This window comes from Spea bombifrons, chromosome 8, assembly GCF_027358695.1.
Source record: "Spea bombifrons isolate aSpeBom1 chromosome 8, aSpeBom1.2.pri, whole genome shotgun sequence".
Taxonomy (NCBI): Eukaryota; Metazoa; Chordata; class Amphibia; order Anura; family Pelobatidae; genus Spea; species Spea bombifrons.
The window spans coordinates 4,375,826-4,394,325 of NC_071094.1; the positions used below are offsets into that span (position 1 = coordinate 4,375,826).

At 40.3% G+C, this 18,500-nt stretch overlaps 1 protein-coding gene across 1 annotated transcript in view; it reads left to right on the top strand.

Moving 5' to 3' along the window:
- GARNL3 (GTPase activating Rap/RanGAP domain like 3) overlaps positions 1 to 18,500 on the top strand; it is a 112,243-nt gene that overhangs the window by 91,143 nt on the left and 2,600 nt on the right. Inside the window, exons 9-27 of the mRNA XM_053472617.1 lie at positions 560 to 586; positions 1,347 to 1,422; positions 1,576 to 1,674; positions 2,233 to 2,336; positions 5,076 to 5,184; positions 5,502 to 5,547; positions 6,061 to 6,167; positions 6,747 to 6,862; positions 8,935 to 9,039; positions 9,276 to 9,350; positions 9,520 to 9,631; positions 10,984 to 11,082; positions 12,446 to 12,562; positions 13,887 to 14,062; positions 14,477 to 14,635; positions 16,178 to 16,244; positions 16,552 to 16,659; positions 16,968 to 17,086; positions 17,424 to 17,559. Coding sequence (XP_053328592.1) covers positions 560 to 586; positions 1,347 to 1,422; positions 1,576 to 1,674; positions 2,233 to 2,336; positions 5,076 to 5,184; positions 5,502 to 5,547; positions 6,061 to 6,167; positions 6,747 to 6,862; positions 8,935 to 9,039; positions 9,276 to 9,350; positions 9,520 to 9,631; positions 10,984 to 11,082; positions 12,446 to 12,562; positions 13,887 to 14,062; positions 14,477 to 14,635; positions 16,178 to 16,244; positions 16,552 to 16,659; positions 16,968 to 17,086; positions 17,424 to 17,559 — 1,957 coding nt within the window. The remainder of the gene's footprint in view (positions 1 to 559; positions 587 to 1,346; positions 1,423 to 1,575; positions 1,675 to 2,232; positions 2,337 to 5,075; positions 5,185 to 5,501; positions 5,548 to 6,060; positions 6,168 to 6,746; positions 6,863 to 8,934; positions 9,040 to 9,275; positions 9,351 to 9,519; positions 9,632 to 10,983; positions 11,083 to 12,445; positions 12,563 to 13,886; positions 14,063 to 14,476; positions 14,636 to 16,177; positions 16,245 to 16,551; positions 16,660 to 16,967; positions 17,087 to 17,423; positions 17,560 to 18,500) is intronic.

Genomic DNA, 18,500 nt, shown 5'->3' on the forward strand with positions numbered 1-18,500 from the left:
ACTCCACATGTTCACTGATGTTGAGTTTCTCTTGGAACTTCTTGCTTCACCAACCAATGGAACTAAGATATTAAATTATAATATATGTTTATGTAACATGTGGTATAAAGCACTATAGAACCTGCCGGCAGATCGGCCCCCATTCGGCCCCCGTCTAGTCGCCCGTTTCTCCTGCTGTAAAGACTGAAACCTTAATCAGTAGTTGGTCTCGTCTCAGACTCAGGAGCCGTATGCCTGTCCCATGCGTGTTTGCCTTCCCTCGTTAATTATGAGCTGAGGTGCACTAATAATTAATTTATAAGTCATATTTTTCCCTAATCAGGAAATTGTAACTCAATAAATTCAATAAAACTACCATTTTTCCAGTCTCATAAACCATAAAAAAATCCTGCCCCATCCTGTTCTATCCGGGGTAAGTGAAGAAAAAAAAGTCTCGTAAAGGTTTTAATTTACAGAAACTTGCCATTTTGTAAGAGAATCCATTAACAAAGAAATCTTTCTCTGTGATTCTCCGTTATTTGGCTGTTTTTTGAGTTAACACTCGTGTTTCCCACAATAGGACCTGCTGGTTTTAGAAGAACAAGAAGTAAGTAAAACCGAATCATTTTCTACTCAAAGATCCATTAAGGGAATTCTGAGTTTGCGCATGTTGCTGATAAGTTAGGCTTTGCTTACAGACCTGGATATTTTTCTTATTCTATAAACAATCCTATCATCAAATAATGGATTTTTTTCACTTATTAGATGTAATGGTCGAATATTTTGAATACAATTTTGAGTTCAAACTCCATGGGGGATATTCAGCAAAAATAGTTCCTTCCTAACACAAACGCACACACACTTACACATACTCACATATACACACTCACTAACATATATACACGCATGACAACACACATATACTCATGTAAGCACATACACACTCATGCTAACACACACTAGCACATATACATTCATGTCAACACACACTAACGCAAACACACTCATGCCAACACATACTAACACATGCACACTCATGACAACACACATATACAGACTCATGTACACACACTAATGTAAAGACATAATGTGAACACACACTCATACATATACACTCACAAATACACACTCATGCTAACACACACTTACACATACACACTCATGCCAACACACACTAGCACATACGCACTCATGTCAACACTCACACTTCTTTCCATATACGTGCCTTTCTTTACTGGAGCCATTTTTTATCATAAGATCTGATTATTTTGATTATTATGTATTATATGTTTCATCGCATAGGTTGTATTGTTACTTTTTATGGCTGAAATGTTCATACATTGTGTGTGTTTTGTAAATATTTCTAGGGTTCTGTGAATTTTAAGTTTGGAGTTCTATATGCCAAAGACGGTCAGCTTACGGATGATGAAATGTTCAGTAACGGTAAGTGCCAATAAGGTTCTTTTGTCTCCAACCCTTTGCTGGTTTTGTGAAAAGTGATCCAACCAAAGCTGGTACTCGAGACACCGGACACAACGCAGCGCTTTCAGTTCTTCGGGAATTATGTGTCCATTTCTCTGCTTTTTGTTTCTTTAGAAGTCGGGAGTGAAAGCTTCCAAAAATTATTGACCTTGCTTGGAGACACCATCACGTTAAAAAGCTGGGTCGGCTACCGAGGAGGACTAGACACCAAAAGTAAGAAAGCAGTTGTTAATGTTTTACTGAAATTACCTAAGCCCCATGTCCACTTTGTAAAGTCAAGTAAGAGAAGGTCGCCACGCCAGTAAATAATAAATATTGCTGGGATAGGGAAATATTAAGCGCTAATATACTTTATGTCGAGGCATCCAATCTGTGTTTTGTTTTAGAATGTTTGAATATAATTATAGAATGATTTTAGGCTCAAAATCTATAATATTAAAGAAATGCATTATTATTATTATTATTAATAATAATAATAAAATAGTTAAAGGAAAAATATATTAATATTAAAAAGCAGCTTGTCTGGGAGCTGTATTATACACATCACACTATCAGGAAATGATGAAAAAAGAAAATATTAATATCTATCTAAATATTTGTTCTCTGATCATTAGAGAGTCCGGGACACAAGCTCTAAACGTATTCCTCACCGTCCCGGCAATTAAAATTCCGCACGCACGCCGCTCTGTGCGGATCTTGTCAGCATGAATAAAATATGGGCCTCGTAGTGCTTTTACCCATATTAATTCTCCTCTGCTTCCCGGGTTGCAGACGACACAACAGGAATACATTCCGTCTACACCGTTTACCAGGGCCATGAGATCATGTTCCACGTCTCAACAATGTTACCTTACTCGAAAGACAACAGACAACAGGTAAATAATGCCCCGCGCCGTACATCTAAGTCAATACGCAATTAGCACTAAATCGACGTTTCACGTGGGGTGGACGGGAACGTACATGTATGGGCTTTGTCATTAAGGGGTTAAAAGCGCAGATATAAAGAGTGGTTTTAAGCTAAGAAGACATTTAATAAAAGTGGGGTTTTTTTTAGCGTAATGTTTTAAAGTCTGAGTTTCACCGGCAGCAAAAAGAACATCAAAGATTTTGTAGCAGAAGTCATTCTAGATGGAAGCCGCTGGTCACGATTCAGAAAAGCGGCTGAAATACACAACGGCTTGAGTTTAACGCACACATTCAGCGAGTTCTTTAAACGAGTGGACGGACATATTTCCAATGAAATAGAATTCAGACCCGGGATTGTTTGTTGTTGAGAGATAGAAGACCTCCAGGAGCACGGCTTTCATCTGGGGAAATCGCACGACATATACGTTCAGTCGTCCTGTTTGGATCACACGTCATTCAGTGGGAATTTGGCAGCTGTAAAGTGGAATAAAAAAAAAAAAAAAAAAAACATATTTATATATATATTGTCCTTTTAACCAATTTGCCGGAAACACATCTCGCAAATCAATAGGATTAAAGATGATTATGGTTAAAAAGCTTTGGATAGTTACTTTTTTTTTGTTTCAAGATTCTAATAGAATGCTCTGCTGTTCTTCAAAACACGTTAAAAAAATGTATATTTCATTCTCTATTTGTAATAATTAAGAATAATTCGTTAATATGTTTTAATACATTTTTTTCAAATTTTTGGCTACAAAAAAAACCTAATTTTATAGCTCCCCCCCCCCAACAACGCCGAATGTATATTAAGAACATTTTAGCTTAATTGGATCTGGTACAAATACAAACTAAAAAAACGAGTACATTCCGCCTTTAGGGGGCGCTCCATTGTCCTAAGGTGCTCCTCGGAGAATGATCGCATGTGAAAATACTTTTATATGCCTTTATTAAAACTGTAGAATGCTCCTTCCATGGTCTAGTGTTTCATTGCACCGATTGGCTGTTTAAAGCAGCCAATCAGTGGTAAGATATTGCTCCCATTGAAACCAATGCAGGCATTCGTACGAGGGGGGGTCTTGTTATGGAGGGACCTTCACGGGGGCGCCATGAACATTTTAAAGGGGCATTTCAGTGCATATGATGGCTGGGCCGTCCCATTAATTGAAGAAATCATAACAAATCAATTACAACCAGCTAATTTTCTCCAAGGACAGGGATTTGTAAATATTAACCCCTTAATGACAAAGCCTGTACATGTACGGGCTCAAAATGCATTGTTTTCAATGGGTTTAGGGACCGCCCGTTGTCCTTAAGGGGTTAACGCAGACATATTTGCTTCTGATCGCTAGCAGAAAAATGTTTTAATCATTAAATGCACAGAAGGAAAATGTAATAATGTTTCTTGTGGGGGGCAAAAAAAAAAATCTGAAATGGTAATTAGAGACCATGATCGATTTTGCTAATCTCTTTGAAATTATGTTTGTTGCTCGGTCCCCCAAGGGTCAACGTCTTAAGAGAAAATAAAATCAAGCGTATTAGAAGAGACTGCAATGTTTCTCTCCGTATTAGGCGGACATTAGCGTCGGGGCTCTCGTATCGAATTTAGAGATATCTTGTATCAAATGAAATTAATTCTGCCCCCGACGTCTGGGACCGCGAGCGGATCTTCAGCCGCGCTGCATAGGGCTGGGAAAATTGTTTTGATCTGTAATTAATCAATCAAAACCAATATGATTCCGACTTGATAACCTTCAAGTACTTAGAATAGCGCGGATGTGTATGTCTCGCTGTCATTATTGATAAAATGTAAGCATTGTTACCATAAACAGGTAACAATATATCATATTTAGTGAATTTTTGCACCTATAATAAAAAATAAAAACAAAAAAAATATATATATATATATATTATTAAATATATTTATTTTTCTTTATTTTTTTTACCCTCTCCCTCTTTATAATAGATTTTGTATGTTAGTTGTATGTTAGTTTAAATATCTTTTTATGCTGTCTTTTGGTGTTGTTTTTTTTACTTTCATTATAAAATGTGTATTTTACTTTAAGTGGTTTTTATCCTCTCCTATATTTATAATAGATTTTGTATTTAAGTTTAAGGAATTTTTGGTGGTTTTCTTAACCCCTTTTTAAATTTTTTTTAATAGATTTTGTATGTACAGTTAAGCTTTTTTATGTTTTTTTTTAACGTTAACCCTTTTTATGATACATTTTTGTGTAATGTTTTACATAATCATAAAATTACAAATCAAGGGTTTAAAAATGATAATGAAAGTGCTGTGAATGCATTGTTGGCTTCGGTCTCTATATAGAAAAAACACACAAAAAAATTCAGTTTTAGTAATTGTAGACAATAATTTCTACGTTTAATACTTTTTTTCATTTAGTTTTTCAGTTATTGATGTCAATGAAACCAATTTATTCTCAATTATGTTAAATATTTATTTTTTAGTGTTATGTAAATTAAAAAAAAAAAAATATATATATATATTGTAAAATTCTTCATGTAGAAAAATAATACAAACTCCATCAAGCTCAATCCATCCAAGTGCATATCTCTGTTGATTCAGGAGAAGGCAAAAAAAAAATTAGACTTTTATCCACTATATAAAGCAGATTTGCTAACTTGTATTATTTCATAATAAAACCAAATGTAATGATTGTGTCTTAAAGTGATCTCCCCGTATTCTTCAGGTAGAAAGGAAACGTCACATCGGGAATGACATAGTAACCATAGTCTTCCAGGAAGGAGAAGAATCGTCCCCGTCTTTCAAACCATCCATGATTCGTTCTCACTTTACACGTATCCTTTTACTTGGTTATTCTAAAACAATTCTAATTCTCAATAATTGTCAGCTGTTTGAAATGTTGAAAAGATATATTTTTTTCTCTATAGTTTCTAGATAAATCAAATAATCAGTAGATTAGAAGGAAAGGGAAAAAAGTGGATGGAAAAATAAAATGAATGAACGAGTGAGCGAATGAATGAAAGAATGTCATTTTTTTAAAAGTAAAATTGATCATTTTTCTCACATTCACAAGTATACATTTCTTTGCTGGCATTTATTTAAATAAATATATCTTCGCAAATCAGTTGTGATTCCTTAATATTGTTCCAAGATATTTTTGCCTTAGTGAGGTATAATAAACAGAATGACAGTTATAGGTATGTTCTGTCCAATATGATTCATTCTATAGAAAAAAAAATATACATTATACTGTTACATTTCTATTGTTCCCCTATTGTAATAGCTCTACAGAATTAGCTACTAGCACTATTACAATATAAATATTAGATATATTGTTTAAATAAATATAATGTCATGTATTAAATCACCTGGTACATCGGTACTTGCAATCTATTATAGGTTTGGCCAACGTATATTTTAGTAACATTTGTAACAACATGTATAGATAGTTAAGTATTTCATCTAGAAACAAATCTGCATAGAAGGACCGCAAATGGAGGAATGGGGAAATAACCAAAAAATCAAACTATCAGCAAAAAAGCATTGGCATAAAATTATTTTACGGTCTTTCAATCCCCTTTCTTCCATTTTTTTCTTTTATAACTTTTTTTATAAAAGAAAATAACAAGAAAAAGGTAGAATCTGACTGTTAAACGTTATAATGTTTTTTTTTCTTTCTTTTTCTTATCTGATCTATACGCGGCCACCAGGCTGAAGATATTTTCGGAAGAAAGCGTACCTCTGTTTGGGCCCCCCCTCCCGTCGCCTCCTGTCTTTACGGATCACCAAGAATTCAGGGATTTTGTTCTAGTTAAATGTAAGTTTTCCGGACCTGCTAGGAAACAAATAAATCGCTGATCTACTAAGGTTTATTTGCTTGACGTGTTAGAGAGTCCAATTAATGGTTGGTCTAAGTGGAACAGCATCTTTAATTGCAGGGTACAGTCTAGAAGTGACAAATAGGGCCCCTGGCTTCACCCAGATAACTCAGATGAATATCTGGGTTGCTTACAATGGTCATAGTGGGGTAACTCCGTGGTTCTCAGGTTTCCCGGCTTTTTCGCACCCTTAACCGTCCATGTAGATACGGTTATGACATCATAGCCTTGTCCCAAGGGTCTCCAAGATTGGAGCAGCCAAGCATGGCAGAGATACCCATCTTCCCTTTAACTATTGGATCGACATGAGATACGCCCCAGGATCAAATTAGGATTCCATTGGGACCATAGGCTGACTCTCATCCTTGGATTTAGAGGGCATGAGCCAAAAAGTATTTTAGAAGTGGACCCCATCCACCGTGAGCTACAGAACATAGCATCCCCTTAATGAAGGAGTCTTCTTTCCATTTGATTAGAATGTTTCACGTATTTGATGGTAACTCTGTTTCTGCCCCCAGTAATAAACGGCGAGAAAGCCACGTTGGAGACGCCAACCTTCGCCCAGAAAAGGCAGAGGACTCTGGATATGCTCATCCGTTCTCTCTATCAGGATCTGATGCCCGATTTGCATAAGGTAATCACGATTTATTATGTTTTCCGTTGGCTGTTGCGAAATATTCTGCCACAGTGTAGCCAACACTCGAATCTGTCGGCTCATCTTTTCATACTGAACATCTGCTTGGGGATTGTCGGTCTGCCAAGGCGCCGGATTCCAGGCAAACTCCTTATGTTACCATTGAAATAAGAAAGGGTTCTTGCGTCGCTCAAAGAACAATTAACCTCGTTTTAAAGATGTACTTGGGGGTTCCTCGCAAAGGAGGAGGACGTGCCAGAGGGGCAAGGCGCTACCTCCTAAAGATCTTGGATCGCTACCAGAAGTTTTTATTCCTACTTTTGTTTTTAATTAACAGCCATAGAGGTGTCTGCAAAAAAAAAAAAACACAAAAAACATACAACCCAAAAAGTGTTCGCTCACTCTGTAACCCATCACCCCACCATGGACCTTCTGACCTCTACTGTCTCAGAGTCCTCCCATTCCTGCTTCTTATAGAGGACCGGGAAGGCAAGCCTAGCCATGTGTTGGATGGAATTGGCCTCAGATGGGCAGAAAGGGGCAAAGGAGCGGGCACAGCCAACCACACGCACTACCAGTAATCAGCTGTTATTCCCAGAACCTTCAGGGCCAAACTTTATTGCCCCCCAAGTGTGGTCATCACTCGGCGTATAAAGACCTGCTCAGGAGCTTCTGATTCTAGACTTGCGTCTTTAATGTTATAACGCCCAATGAACAGGATTTTACCAGCGAGGTGGTAAGAAAAAAAATTACCAATAAAAATCCAATAAAAGCAATAAAATATATATATATTGATATATTTTTGGACAAATATTTTGGCCACCTTTAATGATGACATTTCCACTTTGGGGTATAACCCTTATTTAAATAAAAATATATAAATATTTTTACAATACAATAAAGATACAATACAACAAAGCTTTTTAACAACTTAAAATTTAATTTCATTTGTTCTTTTATTTCATAATACAAGGCACAGACCTTCTCGGTGTCTTTCTCCGGGGAGGAAAAATGTACCTAATCAGCCCTGAAGACATTAACCGAAGGTCCCCTCTGGTCCCATCTATCAGAACCGGGGGTATCATATTAATAAGCGCCATCTGATGAAACACCGCTGTCATTCGCAGCCCGAGCACAGACTCTCGTAACAATGATGAGTCTCCGAAAATAGATATAATTCATTTTGCGTGATGGCTTGGCATTAGCAAAGCTCTGCAGAGATCTTAACATTCGTTACCGGGGGGGTTTTTTTCACTCCAGAATTAGATCACTTTGAAAGAGTATCGTACATCCATGAAACAAAAGCTGGGAGAATAAACATTTTTATTTTTACATCTCCCCAGACACATCGTAATAGAAATCAAGCAGACAGCCTGATGCCCCAGCAGAATAAAGAACAAATGCAGCTTCTAAAGCCTGAAAAGAATAACTATTTTTTAAGGGGAACTCAAATTAAAATGTTTCAAAGGAATGGCTCGGTCTTAATCACCCGGTCGGCCTCTCTGACTAATGAAAGCCTATGGAGGAAGGGACTTCATCAGCATCGCCGTAAAGCATCAGCTCAGTGCGGTGTTTGAGCCGCGAAAGTCACCCAAAATATCACACGACTGACAACAATGGCGGCCTCCGGGTCTGCAGATAAAGGGATAACCATTGATTAGGAACATTCCATTGGTTTGTTGGGGAGACATTTGGAGGGAGTATTACCCCTTATGAACATGACCCATGGAGAACACATATTCTATATTTATAGAGCTGAATAATATATGAACAGCGAAGTATGGAGTGTACGGCCCATCTAATATTATACCCAAGGCAGTTGAGCAATGTAATGAATATACAGTAAACAATGAATAAAGACATCATGGCCGACACCCAACGAGATCCCCCAACGTTTCAATAGCCAACCGCTACCCTTTTCAAGGGAGGGATCCAATGGGATGACGGCCGTGGATTTTTAAACCTAACCATAAATGATAAATTCCGATGGATAGCTTGGTAGATGTGTTTTATACACCATAATATAGTGTTCTGCAATTTTCCAATACAAGTCATGCGTTATTTTGGTTTAGAACATGCTCAACAGACGGTCTTTCAGCGACGTGCTGCCAGAATCGCCCAAATCCGCCAGAAAAAAGGAGGAGGCTCGTCAGGCGGAGTTTGTCCGAATCGGCCAGGTCAGTATGGCACCGGCACAACCCAAAAGTTCTACGTTCCACAAAAACGTATCTCCAGCATCGCGATTTATTCTCCAACCAAAGGTTAAAGAGCTAATTTTGGTCAAATGATTTTTAAGCGATCACGGAACTTGACAAAGGTCACGTTCTACTTCTGCGCGATTTGGTTTAAAAAGGTATTTTTATCTAAAAAAGATGTTCCTTGTTGACTTCTCAACTCTTCTCCTCCTTATTAGGCATTGAAGCTGAAGACCATCGTCAGAGGGGACGCTCCGACAAGTCTGGCCACGACAGGTCTATGTCGGAAAGAGGTGTGTGTGTCTTCTACTCCTTTTGAGAAGAACGTTTAACGTTTGGTTGGACGTAGGGGGGCTTTCTACTGCTTTTCCAGACATAAAGACCACGTTTGATATTTTTTGTGGATGCGAGGCAACAAAAATGTCGGATTCCCCCAAAAAATGTTCTTTCTTTATTACGCAGCCGTGGGAATCCCAGTGTTTCTGTAGCAACTTTCCTCATGAGGCAATCGGAGGCGACTCGTGGGGTCAGTCTTTGCTCGTTTCCACGGATGCCGGGGTCTTACTAATAGATGGTGAGTATTCCTACGACATGTTTTGGGAAGACTTCTTATAAAGCGTCACCACTCTGCGTGTTGGTTTTGGGCTTCCAAAAAAATCTTTTCCGGGTCTGGGGGCTAAATATTACCTACATAATTTAATTTAAGGTGGTGGGGGGGTGAGTATCCCTCTTGACCTCCTCCTAGGGCATTAAGGTTAGAATAACCGACGTCGGTGAAGATCTTCCATGCGGCAGCTGGATTTATATATTAGGTCCTCTGAGGTGAACATTTAAAGGTCCTCTGCTAATAAGCCCCAAACATCGCACTAGGGGATGCCATTAAAGGTGCCATCCCACCTACTCTCCTGAATTAGAAAGGCTGTCCTCAATATAAGATGAGACCAAGGACCAAGTAAGGCTCGAGAAACGGGCAAATTAGATGAGCTGCAATGCTAGAAATTCAATAAAGACGGCACATTCTTACATTTTGCATATTTAATATATATATACGTATAAATATATATTTATATATAATCCCTAATGGATCCAACATGGAAGTAAAGATTATCTGTCGCTTAGATCTTTTAAAGAGCTTGCGTATTGAGCCGGGGGGGGGGGGTAGCTCCTGCTTCATTTTTTATAGAACAGCTCCCATAAAGCTCTCCGGGGACCGATTGAAGCCGGTTCTCCGAGGCAGCAAGGAGCGAGAATCGGCGCCGGCTTCCTCCATCTCATTAAACTGCCTTTTGGTTCTTCGAGGCCTTTTATTGATTCATTTATTTCGCTTGTTTTATTAATGGTATGTGCAGAAGACCAATTACGCCTTATTTCCAGCCGCTACTATCGAAGGCTCCGAACGACTTGCTGCATTCGACTTCGGCTGCCGGAAGAATGGAAGGAGGATTGGGATTAACAAAAATATGCAATATATGTAGATCCACAAAAGGGATAGATATGAAAAATCTTCAATTAAAGATGATTGGCTTATTGGTATTCTCAGCCTATCACAAGACAGAATTCAGATCATGGCCAGGACTCCCCAAATTGACCATAATAAATAAATAAATAAAAATAAATAAATAACTGGTGCAGGACTCTAGAGCAAGAAATTAAAGGCATAAGGCGTTCCATGGTAGACAGGTTGATATATACCTCTATATACCCTGATTAAGGGGGGGGGTCGTTCTTTTTGGTGTCATGTCTGCTTTAAGCTACGACTGCGAAATTGAATTTCCCAAAACATCGTTATAAACGGCTAATCGGATTCCCGTCGCGTGCCGCTTTATCCCTGTAAATGAGAGAAGACAGCTGTGTAAACCCACAGAATATTAAATGTCAAAACCCGTTACACACGCTAACCTTTTTTATTTATTTATTTATTTGCAGAAGGACAGCCGTCGATTCCGGTCTTCGATAAAACTCTTCAGGTCAAGCAGATCCAAGTGCTGGAAACCCTGGATCTTCTCATCACCCGAGCGGACAAAGGCAAGGATCAAAATAATAGAACATTTCGATTTTTTTTTATTTTTTTTATTATTATTTTTTTTGTACCCGTTTTGATTTCTTTTGTAATCTACGTCTTATTGTTTAGAATAATATTTGGAAACTCTATGTTTTCCTTTTGCCGGGGGGGGTGTTTGAAGATGGCAGCTCGTCAATGGAACTTGGGGTAGCCGCGTGTCGGCATTAGGGTCTCCGGGTAAATCAATGGGAACGCTTTCTGCGCATGACCACGAGGGTCTCGTTAGACCCCGGCTTCCTGGAACGCAAGCCGAGCCCCCATGATACGGATGACACGGAGTGACCTCTCTTGTGGTCTCAACCACTCCATGGGATAAAAAACAACAATTACTGTAACACTTGGGGGATTTACAACGCAAAGGGCTTGAGGCGATAATAGCGGCAACGTCTCTCTTACTCTTTCTGTGAAATTCCTTGTGATTCTCTTGAGTTTTTATAAAAAGCTGTATTTTTGTTAATGTACCAAATATCGGATCCCTTCAGTAACCTGTGAGTGATGGGATCCGGGTTTAGTGTAAACCATCAAGGTTTTGGTAGGTTTTCTAATAATTACCCAAATCTGGTTTGGAAGGAGATGACTTGGGGGTAGGGTCAGTATCTCCCGGGGGCAATTTCATAATTTGGACGCAAAGCTCACCAAGCTTTTTGGGACAGAGGTAGACTTCGGAAGGTGTGACGAAATTGGGACTGTCCTATGCAAAGCGGGACAGCTGGAAGGCATGGTATACAGATAATATGGGTTTCTCATGTCTAGAAACCCTAACCATATGCACACCTGGGAACTTTTATGAGCCAAAATACCCCCTTAGTGGTAAACTTAATATTTTGAAAGCCTGCTGTACGTTATCCCGCATTTGCCTTATTCCCAACGCTGTCAGTATACTCAGTACCTGCCCAGCGACCTCCGCTATGATATTTACATTGCAAATAAGAACTGCTGCCTTTTGATGGCTGTTGATGGATGAGATCTTTGTGAAGAATAGATCGGTTTCCAGTCCAATACCCCCTCACTCGCCTCCAGCTGTATTCAAATAAAGGGTTAAAAAAGCAAAAAAAAAAACAATATGTAGATTATTACAGAGAGTCAGGCTGGGTGATTAAAACGGAGCTATTCTATCATTAGCCACTGGCGATATGATAAGGAGTCGGGGGTTTGGTTGGTAGATTGGGGCTCAGATAACAGAGCGAAAACGCATAAAAAAACCACTAAACTAAAAAGCTGGCGTGATGTTTTTTCTCCATCGCTATCTTTTGTATCTACATATACTCTCTCTCTCTCTCTCTATATATATATATATATATATATATTCTCTCTCTCCTTAACCAGGAAAGGATGCTCGGCTGTACGTCTTCAGACTCAGCTCCATCAGAAAAGGGCTGGAAGACAAACAGGCGATGAAGACCAAGTACGAGTGCAGAGAAAATAAGCTTGAAAAGACAAAAGGCAAGTTATCGCTCTAGTTTTCTACACATTTTTTATTGCCATCAACAAAATAATTCACAGTCCCCGTGAAATTGAAGTGGAGCATGAGCCCCACGCGCTCTCTAATTACCCCCATCCTTTCCATGCTGTCATTAATACCTATGAACTGAGCAAAGCATTCCAAACATCTTTCTTCTTACGGCTGAAAGACTAAAATGAGGTTAAAGTCGGGTTTATTTGCTTAACACGCTAGAGAGAGTGATTTATTTTATATAAATGGAACAGCACCTTTAACGTGGGATTACTTACACTGCAAATCGAAAGTGGGGTGATTATGGGGCGCCTTTATGAGATGAGAGAATCTGGCCGGACTTTGGGCGATCGTCACATGGGGTCTTCACGCGTCGCTTTCATTCATTCGCTAGACATTTGGCCGTGTCTCAAACGCCTGTCTCCCCCACCTGCCGTTTCCCACCGCGACACCGGCAATCAGCCGCGGGAGCCGACGGCTAAAATGTACGTGTAATAACGGCATAGGAAACCTTTTACCTCCAACCCCCCGCCAGCCTCCCGTGTAGTTAATGATACAGACGCTTTCAAGATGGCTTCCGTCCAGCTCGCTTCTCGTAATTCATCCTTTTTTTTCTATTACCACCTTATTTTTTTTATTTATCAGCCTGAATACGTTTCAAAACTGGCCTTAGGGTAAAATAATAATATATTCTGTCTCGTAGAACGTTAGCATTTTCTTTCAAGATGAACATCACCTATGAGAACTTAAATTATAAGCAAACAAAAATGTCTATATGTTAAGGAAAAATTTGGATTTTTAAGGAAATTCTCAGCAAAACCGCTATAATATTCGTATTTTAATATTGTCATACACTTTGGTGGAGCCTAATGAACATGAAACATTCAGGTAAATGTATTTGGCATAATCTAGTGTCAGATACTTGAGTGCGTTTTGGTCCACAGATTGTGGTCAGCAGGTTGTGGCCTACAAACTATTTTCTTCTCCTGAGATCTCTCATCATTGATTTAACGGAGGACTTGTCTGATGTGCTCAGGCTGGGTAGACTTTAGTTGAGGCACCCAGAAGAGTTGTCACTGCTCAATGTGGGTTCCGAGTGTTCTAACATATCTAGATTTCTCATTGTTGAGAATTCTACAACGCAGGCGATGGTTCCATAGCCCTCACCGATGATCATGCACATGGCGTCTTCCACTGGCAGTGTCATCTATTAGAGCTTTAGATATCAATTACAATAACACTGACGTAATTCGAACTGAATGTTTTGTTTTCTCTCGTTCACGACACATTTGTTTTTTTTTCCTCGTCTGCCAGGGTGCCACATGTACGCTACCAACACCCACCACAGCAGCGAGCTGAGAATCGTCGTGGCCATAAGGAACAAACTGCTGCTGATAACCCGGAAACACAACCCACTCAACTCGTTTACCGGCATCCCCGTCAACTCGCCTTCTACTGACTCGCCGGTGGAGGAATTCCAGTACATCAGGGTGAGCTGACATTTAAAGGTGTCTTCTGAAGGTCTTCTTCATGGTCTTCTTTGTAGCCCCTCAATCTGTAGAGTTTCAGAAAGGCAATAAATAATGAATGCCGTACTATTCCATATGCCGTGTCACTTAGAGGAAAACTGTGATCTAGAGATAAAAGAAACATATAAACAATGAACCCAACAACAGATAAGAACCATTCCACCCATCTAGCAAAGGGATGCCGGTGCAAAGTTTGGGAAGTGGTCGTTGTATAGCGACGGTATTGGAGGAAATATTCCTTCAGTTCCTGGGGTAACGAAGCCACTTTTTATACAAAATGTGTCCAAAGTTTTATTTCTGATTTTTCTTTTTGCCTATAATACCACAAATAAATAAAATAACGACTTAGGTATGTGATCTCTTGTCTGCCCGCAGGAGATTTGTCTGTCGGACCCTCCAGTCGTGATGACCCTGGTGGACGGGCCAACTGGAGATAATGACAACATGATTTGCGTCGCGTACAAACACCAGTTCGACTTGGTGAACGAGAGCACGGGAGAGTCCTGCCGACTGCATCACGTGGATGCGAGTAGGGTAAGACTCCTTTTGATTTAAAGGATTTTGGTTGGAGCTGCTCTTGATATTAGCCGTTCATCAAATTCATCACCAACGTCACTATGTAACCCCAAACTCTAAGTCCCCATCAAGTTTATTGTTTATCGGTGGCTGTGCTACGTTATAAGGCGTACCCAACCAGCATGAGACGTTTCCCAATGCCAGCGTGCTCTTCCTAAAGGGTGTTTGCTACGTCCTCCGCTGTTAGACCGCTGTTGAGTTACTTAACGCCATTGCATGGAGCGTTCTATAGCGTACGCAGCTATGGAGCTGGTTAGGGTAACAGGCAGGGAAAAGCCCCTCCGTCTACCCGTCATGAACTCTTTTCTTATGATTGGCGGATCAGCTGGTAGCCTAAATCTGCACAGGTGGCTACGGAAAAAGAGACCACCATGCCATATGCCATCATTTCAGCCGCTTTCTGTGCGTTCATGCCATCAGTTCAGCTGGCCTACGCGTTTATTCTATTGCTAAGTAACAGCTTTGTTTATTCCGCTCTGTAAATACGTGTCGCTGGCTGTGTTATCAGACGATGCGCTCCACAAGGTTCAAACAGTGCTGGTTTTTTCGGGGTGAGCTGCCGAGATAATTGCCCGAGCATTTGTATGGGTAAACAACATTTAACCCCTTCCCCGTCTAGCGAACCTTAATAACTTTGCTGAATGTGAAACAGCCACAAAGTGTGTGTGTGTGGGGGGGTTAGGTATTAAAAAAAAAAAATTATTCTGGTGCCATTTTTGAAATGTAGTCTCGTTGCCGTAGCAACCGATGGCAAGTCCCAGCTGATTGGAATATTCCATTGGTTGCTATGGTGATAAGAGCCTCTTTTTCATTTTCCCAACGAGATAGCTTTTTATGCAACCCGAAAGACGCCGTCGGCCATTTCTTATGGTGAAAGAAAAAAAATACATTTTAACGCTTAAATAATTTGCATATTTTATGGGAACTGGGCAGTACGTGGGCAAAAATGGGCGGAGCATAGTCAAAAGTGGGCAGGGCTTATGTCAGACTCTTGCCTACAAGGGCACCACTACCATACAATAAACTTACGTCTGATAGGCTCCTACCTATCTGCCAACCAAATCAGAACTTTACAGAGTTGTCCTAAATAGAAGAACTTTGGGGGGAAAGTGGCCGACAGAGAGTCAGCTTTGGGTTTCCTCCAAAATCACAACTTTTGGGTCCGTTGGCACTGAGGGTCCTGTTGAGTTTGACCCAAGTAGAGATCATAGGATACAAAATTCCATACGAGGGACTTTCTGTAAGCCAGGGGTTCTTGGGTTATGTTACCATTAGGCCTGAGGTGCATAACGGTCCTGGTTTCTATCTATATAACCATAGCGCCATCTCTAAATCAAGGTTGGCGCTCCTTGGGGTCCTTTTTGAGGGGAACCAGTTGAGTAAATATTTTTGGCGCCGTATACTTATCACCAATACATCGTGCATAGGGGTCACCTATACTTGGTGCTGTATCCTAAAATATCCACTTTGAGCACTAGCCCTTACACATTATCATTGCAGGTTCATTTTGTTGCAGCTATTGATGTGTACGAAGACGGGGAAGCCGGGTTACTGCTCTGCTATAACTGTAAGTGTGAGAATATACGTCGGAACTCGTTTTATTCTAACTTCTACCTATATTTATTAAATACAATTTCAAAGGGCATACTGTTACTTAGGAAAATATTAATTTAAGGATTATTTGTTTGAATTAGAAGATTTTAAGGGAACTTTTACATTGTATACTGTTGCTGGTCCGATGATGGACTAAGGTCTTTTTTTTTTACCCAAATTACTCTGTTACAGTATGACTTGAAAATGTATCTTTCCTTTACACCGGATCATATTTTCTTTAAACACCGGCAGAAAAAGTCAGGATCTTTTGTGTATTACAGATATTTGCTACTACAAGAAGGTGAGTCCATTCAACGGCGGCTCCCCTCTGATCCAGCCGTCGGCATCCGACTTCCATTTCAGCTGGAACCAAGTTCCTAACTCCGTTGGTAAGCGGCCAGATCTTATTCACTAATCCTCCAGCAGTCAAAACATCGTGAGAACTGTAGTCCATCCATGAAGGGTCACCATCACTAATCTATCCAACATGCATCTTGGCAGACGATGGACTACAATTCACATGATGCTTTTATAGTATGTGTTGGTTTAACATCATTTGAGCTGCATGCTGCCCGTTGTACAAGCTCCATAGATCACGTGATAGTTCTATGGTTAGAATTAGAATTAAATTTTAGATTGAATATGACATTTCTGCGTATTCTTATAACACGATGTGTCTCTTCCTGGTCTTCTACAGTCTGTGCGTTCCCGTACATCTTGGCTTTCACTACGGACTCCATAGAAATCAGATTGGTGGTCAATGGCAATTTGGTCCACACCGCCGTTGTTCCCGAACTGCAGCTTGTGGCGTCCAGGGTAAGATTTTTTAAACTTTCATAACGTATACCGGATCTTTAGCATATAGATGGGGGTTGTCAGCCATCACAATGTCGTTTTCTACCAGTCCACGTCTATTCTACCGATGTCCACCTGCTCCATGTCCATGGCTTTTTACTTCCTATTATAATGACACCATTAATTTAACCCTGCTTAGCATGGACAGTATGTGGCATAAACCTTTTTCTGGGGTTATTTAGGGTTCTTCATACAGACATGAGGAACCCCAGCCGCCCCTGGGACAGGAGGCATGGAGCGACTCGAGATAAATGTTTCAAGAGGTTACATTAAACTCCACAATCCTTCTCTTTTCCAGTCAGATATTTATTTTAAAGCGACAGCCGCCGTCATATCGTCATCCAACAGCAGTTCAAAGGACACCAGCTCTCATAGCTCCCCGCAGACCCCCACGGGCTACGACCTGCCGCCATTTCCCTCGTCTCCGGCAGAAGGTAAATAGCCGAGTTCGGATTTTATACCTGACAACCTATCAAGAGATGCTAACAATTGTTTATATATTGAGAATTTCTCACATTGTGACATCAAACGAACACTTTTGCTGTGAAAAACCACAACATATCCATGGCTTCCCACCAAGTCTTTTTTCCATCGTGAGCTCAGCCTCTCGGCCCTGAATGCGGTTAATGAGAAGCATTTTATACCCATTAAGTAGGGCTGCTGTTTGGGGAAAAATATATCCTCGGGGGTATCGCATCTTCCCTGTGACGGCGTGAATGCCTGGAGCGATTTTATTTTACTTCTCCACCTGTCAGTAGAGGCCTTCACAACGTATCTGAGATTAGATTTTATCACTCGCTGCAGGCAGATGTTGGATTTTAAAGATCAGCGCCCTCCATAACACCATAATTTCCAAATTAAAATAAGAAATAGATACGTTTTTTAAATCCCTACCTCATAATTTACACATATGGCAGGGCTGTTCAAAAGTTTGGGGTCACTCAGCTGTTTTCATGGAAAACAAGGAAATTTCTGGCTGTAACATAATTACAAAAAGGGTTTTCTAATCATCAATTATCCTTTTACACTTAAACTTGGATCAGCGAACACAACGTGCCATTGGAACCCAGGAGTGATGGGAGTGATAAAGGGCCATTGGAACGCAGGAGTGATGGGAGTGATAAAGGGCCATTGGAACGCAGGAGTGATGGGAGTGATAAAGGGCCGTTGGAACGCAGGAGTGATGGGAGTGATAAAGAGCCATTGGAACGCAGGAGTGATGGGAGTGATAAAGGGCCATTGGAACGCAGGAGTGATGGGAGTGATAAAGGGCCATTGGAACGCAGGAGTGATGGGAGTGATAAAGGGCCATTGGAACGCAGGAGTGATGGGAGTGATAAAGGGCCATTGGAACACAGGAGTGATGGGAGTGATA